The 14585-nt window shown below is 37.3% G+C and overlaps 1 protein-coding gene across 1 annotated transcript; it reads right to left on the reverse strand.

Annotated features, from left to right (window-relative positions):
* Positions 1-3268: 3268 nt before the first annotated feature.
* Positions 3269-13883, reverse strand: LOC134846134 (uncharacterized). The gene is made up of 14 exons (XM_063863398.1): positions 13729-13883; positions 13395-13511; positions 13261-13329; positions 12258-12498; positions 11866-12095; positions 11329-11615; positions 10557-10668; positions 9361-9534; positions 7660-7955; positions 6903-7132; positions 6508-6739; positions 5290-6289; positions 4225-4325; positions 3269-4111 (listed from the first exon to the last, which is right to left on the reverse strand). The coding sequence occupies exons 1-14, from the start codon at positions 13855-13857 to the stop codon at positions 3700-3702; spliced, it is 3630 nt and encodes a 1209-aa protein (XP_063719468.1). The 5' UTR covers positions 13858-13883; the 3' UTR covers positions 3269-3699.
* Positions 13884-14585: the final 702 nt, after the last annotated feature.

Genomic DNA, 14585 nt, shown 5'->3' on the forward strand with positions numbered 1-14585 from the left:
GAATAATGCTTTATCATTGTTGAAACTTCTCCCTGCGCACCATCCCAAGTGAATTGAAAAACCGAAAAAGGTATGGAGGAAAAACCACCACGAGCACAAATATTCCTCACTTTCTTCGAAAAACCACCACGAGCACAAATATTCCTCACTTTCTTCAAACAACAATTGAGAAAACTTTCAATGCAAAAAAGAAAAAATTGAATAATGCTTTATTATTGTTGAAACTTCTCCCTGCGCACCATCCCAAGTGAATTGAGAAACCGAAAAAGGTATGGAGGAAAAACCATCACGAGCGCAAATATTCCTCACTTTCTTCGAAAGTCGGAACAAAAACAACATTTTTGTGTCAACTGCACTCTTGTTATTGTAGAGCATAACCGGTTGTGATTTAAACGCATTAATTTTCAAGTGAACTTGACAAAAAATCAGTAGTGAAACCGCTGAAATATAATGTCTGCATAAACTTTTTGCCTGAAAAAAAACCGCCAATCTATATCAGTGACACTTTACTTCGTTACTTCGTTTCTATTACTTTATATTCTATTATATATTTAAATGCCGCTCCACTGTTTCGCCATGTTTAAGCCTTTCCAACGCATTTTTTTTGCATGTTCAACTAAATAATCTTAAGTCCAAGTGCAACTGCTGAAAAGCTTTTAGTTTCGGGATGTGGCTTTTTTTATATTTTTCAAAGAACTAAGACATAAAAAATCCTTCAGAAAAAATTTCACAAAATTCCCATCTCTATAGCGAGACGCTTTCAAGTTACTCTCACGGGTTGTGAATCTAGCCTCCAAATCGTGGTAGTTTTCGAGAAAAGACGTTTATAAAGATTTTTTCCAAAACTTTCAGAAAAATTAAATTAAATTTTTTTAAATTGTTATTTCCATCATTGTTATTGGGTATTGTGAGAGTAATATCACAGGCTGAAAATCTTGCGTCCAAATGAGACTGGCCAAATGCTTTTGGTTTCCGATATGTGACGTTTTTCCCAAAAATTTCAAAAACCTTGGGTTTTCAAAATTTCAAAAACTGGAAATTCTCACCCCCGTGGTTGGGTGCTGCCAGGCTACCCTCAAGGATTGCAATTCTTGTCTCCAAATATGACTGCTCAAATGCTTTTAATTTCCGAGACGAGGTTTCTGCAGTATTTTGTAGAAATTTTTCAAAAAAAAACATTAAAAAAGCTACACGAAATCTTCAATTCCCACCACTTTTTGGGGTGATCTCAGAATACTCTCAGACATCGCAATTTAATCGTCCCTTTTTAACTGCTCAGATCATCTTAGTTTTCAAGATAAACCATTTTTTACTATTTCATGAAACTCTTCAAAAAACTTAATCTAATAAACTAAACAAAATTTGAAATTTTCAACACTATAGTGGTATGCTGTGAAAGCACTCTCAGGAGTGCTTAACTTAACTAGATATGACGTTTTTATGTATCAAAACATTTCAAAAGTGTTATATTTAGAAAAAAAAATTAAGCAAATTTTGAAATTGCCGACGCATTGTTGGGTTGAGCCCAGGTTGCAACCTGCAGTTGCAGCAGTTTACAACCAGCAGTTAAAAATTAACCCAAGAAGAAAAACTGATAGCTTTAGATTAACTACGCCGGACTTATCTATTGATGAAAGCAAATGATATAAGTACGGGGTGATGAAAAAAAAGGACTAGGTTCAACAAGAGTTTCATTCATGAACTCAGTGGTTTTGCCAATGAAATTGTTATATACAGAAAGTGCAGCTGTATGCTGTTTATGGCCATTACGAAGTTCAAAATACGAAGATCTGAAACACATTATTTTTGAAGACTTGGCCATTTTAGTTTAAACGAAAAACTTTTAATTTTTAAATTTGTTTATCGTTCAATTTTTGAACTCAAAAGCGTTATTGGATGCCCCGCCTATTGTTACAATTGCATATCTTGCATTGTTTTTCCACATAATTTACACAGAGGCGAAATTCTCTTCGCAAACACTAGCGAGAACACGACAAAAAGCAGCTCTATAAAGTACAACAAGAAAAAGTAGAAATAAGCCTCGAACTGAAAAATTGGCCAAGTCTCGGATTCGATTTCCGACCAAGAGATTATGAGTCTCATGCACTAACCAAAGACGCCTTATAAATCAGAAACACTAGCCACAAATAAAGAAGAGAACAGATGCTATAAAAATTCCAATGCTACATATCGTCATTTTATGAAAAAGAACACTTTCATTTGCGAGTAAGGTTAGGAAAAGAAGAAGGTTCGTACTAATACACTACGCTGCTTGTTAGTGTAATCAAAAGCAGTTTTCACGTTTATTACTCTGTAAGAGTCCCGGAGGTGCGTTACACGCTTGTAAAAACTTTTAAATGCAGCACATCAAACTTGAAACTTAATATACGTGCGTCGTAACGTAATTGACCATCTGATGCTCAAGAAGATTCATCATTTATTCAACTTTTCATGGGCGCTTGATAAGTATCAAGCACTAGCCACTAAAAAGCAAGATACAAAGATATATAATGCTAATGCAACAAAATTAAAACAGCTGAAATAAATGCTAATTCTGCACAATTAAATTGGATAAAAAGCTTCTGCTGCTTAAGTCTATCAAATGAGCTTTTTTATCTTCGGTTTGGCTTAAAAAAAGGATTTCATAATATGAAACTACGCTTCGCTTGTGTAAAAACTGAAATCCATTTCGAACCAAAAGTCAATCGCGTTATTGAACAAATTGATTAGGCTTCCATCCGCAAATGAATTCACATTGAATTGAGGAAATCAAAAATCAATCAATCAGGAAATATCAAAGAGCGTGAGCAAGTTTTAGGAATTCTCCTGAAAGAAAAGCATGTCCTTAATATGTGAGAAAAACATCGTTCATTAACACAAGTTTATTTGTAATCATAGATAACTATCGTATATTATCTTAAAGAAAACCCTACCGATCCGACCGAAGCAGGAAAGCAATAGTTCTCAACTTTTTTCGAAGAAGAAAAAGTAAGTTTGCAAAAAAGGTCCTGACCATATCCGACCCCCGATATTTGCTGTCCAAAGCAAAGACATTACCTTTTCTCTAAATGACAAGCTAACAAATGATTCAGTGATTTTATTAGACAAGCTTACAGGAAAAAAAAGCTGCTAAGCTTCAGTTGATCAATGGCTCACCAAAAATCAAATCGCTTTCAAGCAGACATTTTCTACCTTCACTGCGGAAACTTTACCGAATATTTCTACTTCTTTTACAATGAGGCCTGACACTATCTTGGAAAACAGCAAATTGCAATCACAGAATTCTTCTAGATTTGGCTAAATATGTACATGTAGCATGAAACTAAGTAAATTTCAACTGATAATTAGTATCTATTGGGATCAAGAAACTATCTTTTTACAATTCAAACTCATAGCAAAAATGTGACGATTAAATCCGGAAAATTTTGCACTTGGTACAAAAATTTACAGAACCTTTGAGGAATTGGCGGCAGTCGTGTTACACACTGAGAAATAGAAACCGAGAAGACAAACTGCAAATCAGAATCTCGTGTCAATGACATAAGTTCAGAAGAGTTCAACTATTAGTGCAATCGTGTTACAGAAAAAAAATCAGTATTCAGTAACAACTGATTATCGAATGATATGGGGTATTGGATTCTTTAATTAGCGCCTAGGAAAGTGTCAAGATGTTTTGTGGGTTCTTTAACGAATTGCGTTTTACGCTTCCTCTTCGTTTTCATCGACGTTATCACTTGCATCCTCCGCCTCTTCTGAATCCATTTGAGAGTTGAATTGGATATTGGGATCCTCAGCATCTTCCAGGATTACATTCTCAATCGCAGCAGTTATGTTCTGCTGTTCCTGCTCATTAGGCGACGGACTTTCTTGTTCAGTCCCAGGCGATATTGCTACCGACTCCTCTGCCTCTTCTGGTTCAGGTTCCCCGTTTTCATCATCCTCGTAATCAGGTTCTGCTTCTTCCTCTTCCTCCTCCTCTTGGTCTGAATACTCACTTTCGTCATCTTCCGAGTCCGAGTCTTCCTCGGGCTCCGGCTGCTGTGTCACCTGCTGGTTATTCTGATTGTTGTTAACAGTCGGAATCTCGTCCACGTCATTCTCAAAGGCATACCTACAACCGAAGCACGTAACGTAAAAACGCACCCTGAACATTTTCTCAAAGCATCGCAAAATATTAAAAAGATTTTAAGATCATAAAATCACACACGCTTAAGGTATACTTACTCTGGAACTTCATCGCCTCTTTGAGAGGCAATTCGCTTATACATCGGCTCATGTAATACATCATACGCTTTCTTGGTTTTTGGATGTGTCGCCCCAAACACCTGTAAAATTAAAATGTTGTTCAAAATAACATCATCGAAGAGGTTTTAACGCAATGATTACAAAAAACAGAAATTAGCCAACAGTAGGAAAAAAGTCAATGAAAGCAAGCAACAGAACAATTACTGAATTGTTTTTAGAAAAAATCTCACTTTCGAACCAAAGAAAAAAGATGCCGTTAAGTTCTTTGAATTACCTGAATAATTTATGATAGGCACCTTTTTGACAAAACGAACCCAATTAGAGAAAACTGGATTAAAAGGTAATTTTCTTTCAACTGGAAATCTGATCATAGCCAACTGACTTGTTTTTCCGAAAACCTTCAACTTTTGAATTTCAAAGAAAAAAACAGATGGCCTTAAAACTCTTAGAATTTGTATAACAATTTATGGTATACCCTTTTTTGTTAAAACTAACCCAACTTGAGAAAATTGGATCAATAGGTAAAAATTTTATTTCGCTGGGAAATCTGATAATTAGTTTCCATTTTCGAAATTAGAAGTCGATCACGTTTTTCGTGACCTTTAACCTTTTGCTGTTCGATAAAGAAGTTTTTCTTTCTTTTAAAAATGGAAATGCACTGAACTTCAAAAAAAAACCGCGAAAAATCAAAATTGTGCGTGAACAAATTTAAAAATTTAAAGACTTTTTCCTGAAACATAAAAAACACCAAGACCTATTTAAGAGTACTCACTACGTTTATTCCTCTTAAAAAGAAAATTCCACTTTCAAAATAAAAGTCGATCACGTTTTTCGTGACCTTAACACTTTCAGTGTTCGATAGCTGAGTTTGCCTTCATTTTAACAAGGGATCAAAAGTCAAACCGCGAAAAAATGTTTGAGCCTGAAAACTTTTTCTGAAAAAACAAAAAAATCACCGCGATCTATATATGAGTCTGAACTACGTTTATTAACTCTTAATAACAGAGATCCATAAACTAATTGATCTTCGAAAATTTCACTTACATCGACGCAGTTGAAGTACCACTTCCTGAAATAGTCATAGGCCTTGTCAGTCTGTCTTGACTCTTCGTAAGAAATTCCTATGTTGTTGCAGATCCTCGTCATCAAGAAACTCTTCTCGCCCAAAGCGTGTGCACAGAGATGTTCGGCTTCCTTGTATCTCTCGATCTGCATATTACCTGAGTTCATAATCACCGCGTCAGTCATTATAGCCTCGGCCAGCTTTCCAGCATCGTTTAGATCTTTGAATACTTGCACGCCTTGTTTGATCAGTGCCTTCGCTTCTTGTTCAGCAGCTCCTCGAGATAACCATGTAGTTCCGCCCAAATAAGTCCAGCCTTTCATGTGAAAGGCCAAGGTTATGTAATCGAAACCCAGTTTATACTGATTGGCTCTGCCAGTGAGCTTTTTACGAATCTTAATAGCAGCTCTGGCATTTTCGATCAAGGGGCGTACTTCGTAAATTTGGTCACGATTGTAGTATCCATGCAGTTTGGTAATGCCATCCCAGACCATAACTAGCGATTCATGCAACGCTGCCATTCGCTCGGGTCTCGAACCTAGCTCTTCTTTCTCATAATGCATGGCTGTCTCTATTAGCTGCAAAGCGTCTGCGTATTTCCCTGCCTGAATCAGAATCCTACCGACGTTCTCGTTCCTGAGAGCAATGATCTCCCTAGCTTCCGGACTATCATCTAAAGACTTGATCAGACTCTCGAGTTTCTTCTTGTACGCGTCTTTTATCTCTTCGAAAGAAGGCACTGCGAATCTCCAATAGGACAGCAACTCACTGCTGTACTCCTCGTTGAACATTCGGTCGGTGACATCCCAGTCCAGAAGAGCCTCTTTGAGCCGCTCTTTGTCCTCGATGTTACGTAGCTGATACGGATACTCTTCGACCTTTCGGGCGATGTTGGAAGACTTTTCGAAGAAGTTAGCAAGTTTGAGGTACCACCAGTTGTACATTTTGGTGTTGTCCTCGCCTGTCTCAGTTTTGAAGTATCTGAAACATTCAGTTATTTACATCTTCATTATGACACAATTTCTCAACAGGCAACGAATAAATATGATTTCTGGCTCTATGAACTATCCAATACATTTTTATGTGTTCTGATTACAATGTCTTATTTCGAATGAATGCAAAAATCAAAAATCAGTCTTTATGTCAGTTTTTTATCCGAACTTTAACATTTTGTCGCAAACAAGGCCAAGATAACTTACGCTCTGCGCACAGTCTTGCTGAGTGACCTGTGGTAGAAGTCCAATCTGCCCTCACCCGACTCCCCAAATGGCCTCAAATATGTCCTGAGGGCGTGGTACACTTTGGACCACTTAATATAAGGCAGTCTGTCTCCCCCTTTCGTTGCTTCAGACGAGATCACATGGTCATCCGGGTCTGCATCTTCTAAATAATTACACACAACTAAATTATCCCTCTCGAAATAATCAAAAGCTTATCTGCCTTTCATTATATTGACAAAATCAGTTGCCTTCCCTTTTCATTTGGCTTCTGTATAGACAAGACTTATTTTTTCTTTCAGCTCATTTAGCAAACTTAGTAAACTTAAGAGCAACTTAGCTCGTTCATTAAAATAATTTAAAAAATTCATTAAAACTTTTTGAACTGAACATCAACTTGCCTACACTTTCAACGTAGTCATCAATAGTGTCATCTTTGAACCTCTGTGCATACTCTTCAGGGAACAGGTTGTCTTCATCGGCCAGCAGCTGCAACAACTCAGACTCCAGCAGACCGTGTCTGGAGCACTCTATGAGACAGAGAGTGGCCACTAGAAGCCTCCCTCCGATTTCAACCTCGAACCGCTTCAAAACTTGGCCAAGTAGGCTGCAAATCAAAACATAGACAAGTCAGTTCTGACAAACCATCTTTTTTATTCGAGTCAATTAGAAGATCAGATTATTTTTTCAGCCAGGTTCATCATATAATGTGGGTTTATTGGCGTCAATGATTTCGCTGAACTTAAAGCAATTGAAGTTCTTCAATGCTGCTCGAAAGCATCGATTTGAATCCAAAAAACTTCAAAGACCAGTAAATAATGAATTAAAACTCATAAAAAGCATCAAAATCATCAGAGAATATATAGTCAACTACTAATTTTCATTGAAACCCAACAAAATTGAAAGATTTTCGTAATCACTAATTCGATGAATATTTTTTAAAATTTGGTGCCGATGTTAGTGTATTGGAAGTGATACTTGACTAGTGATTTTATGATAGCGTGTTCGAAATCACATGTGAGTTGCGACTTGCAAGGTGACTTCTTTTAAGGTTCTTAGATAAGCTTACATAGTTAATAGTTAGCCTCCTTAGGCTCTCTGGCTGCTTAACTTTTAAATAAATCCTTTTCTCACCCTAGCAAATCGTCTTCGATGCTCTTTATCTTCTCTGCGATCTTCTGGAACTGACCAAACACTCTCAACTCCTCGCAAGCCACACTTAACCACAGAGGATTCTCGCTGGACTCCTTTGCCAACAACATCTCCATGTGTTCATCCACCAGAATCTTGTTGTACTTCTCGAACAGTTCTGTTACTATCTGACGCCTGACAGTCTTGTCCAGAGGAGGCACTGGGTACTCGGTCACATTGTTCATTCGCTTCTGCAGCACCTTGTGAGGCGAACTCTCGTTGATCATCGACATTATCACCTAAAGTTTGCTCTGACTATAAAAAAGCTTAAACAAGTGCATATGTTAAGCTTTTTTATATCAAATGATTCACATATAGGCAAAGCTGGGCAAAACTTGCGATACAAATATGAATGACTCTGATTAAAATCAAACGCAAAAAAAATTGAAATAAAAATCAAAAAATCGTTTTTGTCAACGAAAAATTTTAAATAAAGACCAAGTATCCGAAACAAAATTAGACACTCATTAGACACTTGACAAAGAGCTTAAAAAACAAATTTTCAAAAAAATCAATTCTGCGGAACTAAGCTGACGAAAATAAACAGACCGACAAGAATCTAAATTAGCCGAAAATAATCTATTTGCAACAAAAACAGGTCCCGGCCGGATTCGAACCGCAATCCTTAGGGGTTTCAAGCAGTTTTAGGCCAGATGCGCCGGATGATTGATTGAATTTATAGTTGAACAAAGGCAAAAATACCTGAGCAGAAACCTTTCACGCCAAAAAAATTTCTAAGCTAATAAAAAAATTTCATGTCTCTTTTGCCATCAGAGCACACGTACGCACACAAAAACTTTTTTCGCTTCCCAAGCGACGCAATAAAAGGCCACTAAGTCGATTTAAATTAGGCTGAAACTTATTTAGCCGATAACAAAGACAAAAGAAACAAAAAGAAATTTTGAAAAATTGAGTTGTAAAATTACAGCCAAGGTAAAAAAAAAACAAATTTCGATTCGGTCGGCTTTTTGAAATGCCAAAACACTTAAAGCAACTACAGGGAAAACTGTTTACAGGAAAAAACGATTCTTACATGTTGCAACTAAGCTGACAAAACATGAGCAGACAAATAATAGGGAGAAATTTTTTAGAACCGGAATATTTACCGTTTGAAAAAAAAACAGGCCCTAGTAACATTCGAACCCAAGAACTTTGCCGTACCAGGCGTATTCGTTACCTGCAGGCTAAGTGTGCAGGAGACACTAAGAAAATTGGATTCATTATGAACCAAGGTACCACGAGTCCAGATGAGTCCTGTGAACAAAGTTATTTACGGGAAAAAAGCCTAGCACCCAATTGCAATACCTTTGCTTATAGCAAGGGTAATAAATTATGCATTTCAAAAAAATTGCGAGATATATTGATCTCAAAAATTTCTCAGAATCAAATCTTTATTATTGTACTGTGGTTTGAAACAAATAGCTTTTTTCGGTTCATTTGATCAATTACCAATGCAGTAACTGTGATAACTTAATACTAATCACCGTAAATCACAATATTTCCAGTCCCATATTTGCTACTTAGGTTGAAAAAGAATAATCGTCCTATTAGACTACGCTCGCTTAAGTCCGCAAGTGTAAACTCCTACATAAGTACATTCACTTCATACTTTTCAGTTTTCCCTAATTGTGCGGAATGGCATACCTTGATCTGGGGTTTGTGTTGGAACGGGAGCCAGGCGAGGACCGACTGTGAGTCTGCATTGTCCAGCTGGTTCACTGCATCTATTACTAAGATACAGGGTGCGGTGTTCTCGTTGTCGAAGGCAGAGAACACAGTCTGTGATATCAAGTCCCAGCCGACAGGCATATTCTCGTCCTGTTCAATTAAATGCAAATCAGCCATTGTACAGCAAATGAGCGCATTTCGGAAGACAACCCGGAGCGAATTAAAGACACACTTCCCCGAAAATAAAAACATAGCCGACAGACATTTGGAAAAGAGTCAATGAACGCAAGTAAACAGAAAAAAAATACTGACTTGTTTTTTGAAATAATCTTAACTTTCGAATTTCCTAGAAAAAATAGATGGTCTTAACGCTCTTTTAAGTTCTGGAACAATTTATGATTGCCACTTTTTTGATAAAACTAACCCAGTTTGACTAAACGGGATCAATAGATTAAATTTTTATTTCGCTGGGAAAATCGATAACTAAATTCAGCTTTCGAAACTAGAAGCCGATCACGTTTTTCGTGACTTTTGCTGTTCGATAGTGGAGATAGTCTTCCTTTTGAGAAAGGAAATGAACTCAACTTGAAAAGAAATCAAGAGTTAAACCGCGAAAAAGTAAAGTTGACCCTGAGCAAATTTTCCTGAAAAAAAAAACGAGAAAAAAAATCATCGCGACCTGTATAAGAGTCTGAATTACATTCCTCGACTCTTAAAAACTTGCCGCTTGGGAGATCTACGTTGTTCGTAAGTAGCTTGGGGCAAGAATTTATTGGTAAAGAGCCCAAATAAAAACGTTGCAGACTTTCTTGCACAAACTGTATGATATCAAAAAATGAGAAAATAATTTCAGTGTATTTGCCGATCTCTTGTTGCGTGATAAAACATTCTAATGCACAAGATAATTCCAGTTTTGTTTTTTAAAATGGGCAATATCGAATACTTGCAAACAAGCCATGTGGTATCGCGTCACGCAGGGATTCGATCTAAAAAACAACAGTCCACAAATGAAATCTCAGTCACCCTTTTAACCAGTAATTAGCAGTATCTAAGACTTGACAACGCGGACTTAAGAAAACAGTTTCCATGCCACAACTACAGCAGTCAGATTTATTTTTGATAGAATGATTGAGAAACATGGATGGCATATATATATATATATATTCGCTTACGTTGCACACTTTCATCTCCTTAAGAAGTCGTTTCAACATCAACTGAGCATCTGTGGATCCTGGAGTTGCTCCCACAAAGTGATAGAACACGTTGCAGGGCTGGTCGAAGTGACTAAAATACACATTAGCCTAAAACATTGAAGAAAGAAATTTGTAATCACAGTTTTCGTCTCATCAGAATTTTCTTCGATTTGAAGTACCCGTAAAAAATGAAAGTTTATTTATGAAAAGAGACTTAAACACCCAAAAGTGAATTAAAATGTCTTCAATATCAAGAGACTTAAACACTAAAAAGTGAATTAAAATGTATTCACTAACATAGCCAATCGAAGATTGGAAAAAAGTGATGTACGCAAGAAAACATTAAAAAAAAACGCTTTTTTTCTTGAAGACTTTCTTGAAAAAACCGCAAGACTTTCTTGTAAAACAACTTTCGATTTTCAAAGAAAAAAAATAGATGCGCTTTAAGCTCTTTGATTATCTAGAACAGTCTATGACTGGCGCTTTTTGGATAACATGAACACAACTAGAGAAAACTGGATCAATAGGTAATGTTTTTATTCCGCTGGAAATCTACAAATTAAATTCCACTTTCGAAACTAGAAATCGTTCACGTTTTTTCGCGCCAATTCCACGTTCGTATTTGGAGAGTGCTATTTACGTCACTTTCAGCAGCTGACTTTTAATTGAACTCAAAAAGTGCATATATACCTAAGTGCATCATTATTTTCACTACGTTCATTACTCTTAATCAAGAGACTTAACTACTAACCTCGGGAGCTCTCCTCTCATTGACTTCCCATGGTACACCTCCGCTATCTTCGCCATCACTGACGACTTCCCCAGTCCAGGACCTCCCAGAATGACGAAGGGCGCTGTTGCGGTACCCTCCGTGATGAAGTCGTCCACTGCCTTCAGGATGTTTCCTCTGCCGATGATGGAGGCGGCCCTGTTCTCCATGAAGGAGGTGTGCATCTCGTTCTGGTGTGAGTACTGGTCCATCTCTATTTCCTCGAGGGGGTATTGCTCCTCGATTCGCTCCTTGAAGAATTTGTACACCTACGCATGACATTAAAATGCTACATTATACACACTTCGCTTTAATAATATAAGATATATATATAATTAATTTTTTTAAAATCAATTTTCAAGGCTAAAAAGCAACGACGGACCACTTCACAACTCAGTAAAATAATGACGGCTTTGAAAACAAAACGATAAACTTTTTTTGAATTTTTGTGTTCTTGCAATTCGAGTGAGCTTCACCGCCAATTGAAGATTTAATGCTGCACTAAGCGTTTATTTTTACCTTTAGTCCAAATTCATCTAAGCCCGACAGTTTCACAAGCTGTGAGGTAGGGTCGATGCCCTCATACCGGCAACTGTAATGTTGTACTCTCTCCTTTGGGAAGACGCTCATCAGCTGACGCTTCAGCATCATCAGCTTGTGCCTCGATTCCAGTTTGTTCTCTATGAACATCGACTGGTACTGTTCGGGAATGTCTTCAAGGAACGAACTCTCTCGCAGCATGAAAATAGCTAAAATAGAGAATCGTATACACCGTTGAATTAAATCTGTTTGGTCGTGGAAACTCTTTACTAGGTAGGTATCAGAAAGAGGAATACTTAGCAATATGCTGCGCTAAGCTTGCCTCATTTACTTCAAATTCAGAGACGAACGACTTAAAGAGTGACTCATACCATTGGGGTTGTCTGATCTGTAGCTAGCATGCATGATCTCCATCTCCGTGACTGAGAGTCCGAACACCCACTGGTAGTCCTCACGGACCCCAGGAGGCACCTCGGCCTCACTCGGCACCCACCCACATCTCTCACTGGTCATATTGAGGAAAAAGGGGTAGTAATTGTCCTGTCGGCACCTGTCAATCTCGCTCAGACACATCCTCATTGTAGTCTCTGTTGTTGAGTCTTTGGGCACACCCTAGAAACATTGAAATGAGGTCAAACTTTGCCGATATCTATGATCAACACTTTTCATCTCGCTTAAAGAATTTCACTGATCAATAAACCTCTCAAATTTGCAACAAAACTACATTGCGGCTCTCAGAAAATTTGAATGTGTTTTAGAAAAAGTCTGCTCGATTGCTCAAAAGCCCTAGTATAGATTAAGATATTACGAAAAACACTAAAACATTTATGAATTCATTTTCAAATGCATGTATGCATTTATATTAATTGCAAGGTACCCCGCGCGATAGCACATTTTTAGCACAGCGATAAACAAAAGCAATAAAACGGTGCAAAGTAGTTCTAAAAAAGTTCAAAGTGAAAAAAAAGGAAATAAGTAAGAAAACTAGAATCTTCGAATTGAGGCGGAATCAAACCCCCGACCTGAACATTATGAGCATCACATCTTCGCATCAGCGCCATGTTCGATTGACAACCGTCAATTACTAGCCACCAATATAGCAGATGCAAAACATGCTTTTCAATTGCCAATGCTTATTTGTTCCGACCATTATTTGAAAAATGTGAAGGAACTTTGTATTCGGGTGTGTTTTAGTTTTTCTTTTTGTTTTCCACGCAAAATCAGCTACCACAAGTAATCATCGGAAAGAGTTGAGTTATATATCATATTAGAGCCCTTTCAGTCAAAATTAGAAAAATCACATCAATTGGATTTTTTAGGTTTCCTTTTGGTCACACAACCATTTTAGCTTCGTTAAGTAAAAATGTTAATCACCCATCGCAAATCGCAGTCAATGAGATGAATTCTTCGCTGTTCGCACCATGATCGCAGTTGAGGAAACACCTAAAAGTATAACTTCAATTCACTCGGCAACTAAAACGATAACTTATGAAAAGTGCGAAACTCACAATTTTTACAAGGCATTCTCGTTCAGAGTGGAAATCCAGGAACGTGGAGGATACAAAAATTCGCACTGTTTTCCATCCTTTTCTTTTGCTGACCTGTACTTTTCGATATTCCACATTCTAAAGTATACACAAACAAATGTGATGATGAATAACAAATGTAACCTAAGACCGCAATATTCACTGAACTCAAATGATATCAAATTTTTTTACTCAATCAACAAATTTTATTTGTCATTCGTAAAATTGATTCATTTTTTTAATTAAAATTTTTAGAGAAAAAATTTAACTGAATTAACTATGCGTAAAAGTCGGTTATTATTTGTTTATTATTTACCTCCCGAGTTTGGTTAACTCTAGTCCAAGTATTACGAACTGCAGGACTATAGTCGTTTCTGAGCTCAGCACGACCGAGTACGTGCTTTCGATGCTGACTATGTGAAAGAGAAACTATAGCACTAGACATAACTACAGATCTTTCATATCTGAAAATAAACTGCAAAAGTTATCAGAGAAGTGTAGACAACCACCAAAATTGTTGATGTTGCTTTTGTATTGACTTCCCAGTAAACTGGAGGGTATTTTCCTCCAGTTTTCATGCGTTAGAAGATTGTCCATATAGTTCGACAACTAGCACAATCACAGCACAGCTGCCATGTGCACATGTTGCTGCTGGCAAATTGTTCGTTGACGTATCTCCACATAACGGCTAAAATTCGTTTTTTGAGGGCTGTCCGAAAAATGAATTCGTGTCTGGTTTTTCGATTCAAAAATTAGTAAAGACGGATTCCTTCGCGCACTTGGAGAATATCTATCGCCAGAATCTAAGGAATAGCTTTTAAGAAAAGCATAAAAATCTGCACTGGGGCGAGGCGGAGCTTCGCCTCACATCAGATGCAAAAGTATATGCCAGTTCAGGCGTAAAACTATGCTTAAAAAAAGAAAATAAACCTTTTCTCTAAGAACTTCAAGTATTTCAAGACAAGCAATATTAATGAATCAGACCGTCAAAAATGATCATGGTAACCGAAGTTACTGGTTGACAAAGTTACGAAGTTGACACTTCTCTGGATGCTTTAAAATCGACTTGATTTATTCATAAAACTTTGCCGATGTATTTATATAGCGTTAGTATGGCCCTATCCAATCTATGCACGGACCGTCGCATGACGGAAGGGCCAATTTATCTTGACC

Source organism: Symsagittifera roscoffensis, chromosome 1 (genome assembly GCF_963678635.1).
Source record: "Symsagittifera roscoffensis chromosome 1, txSymRosc1.1, whole genome shotgun sequence".
In the NCBI taxonomy this organism is placed as follows: Eukaryota; Metazoa; Xenacoelomorpha; order Acoela; family Convolutidae; genus Symsagittifera; species Symsagittifera roscoffensis.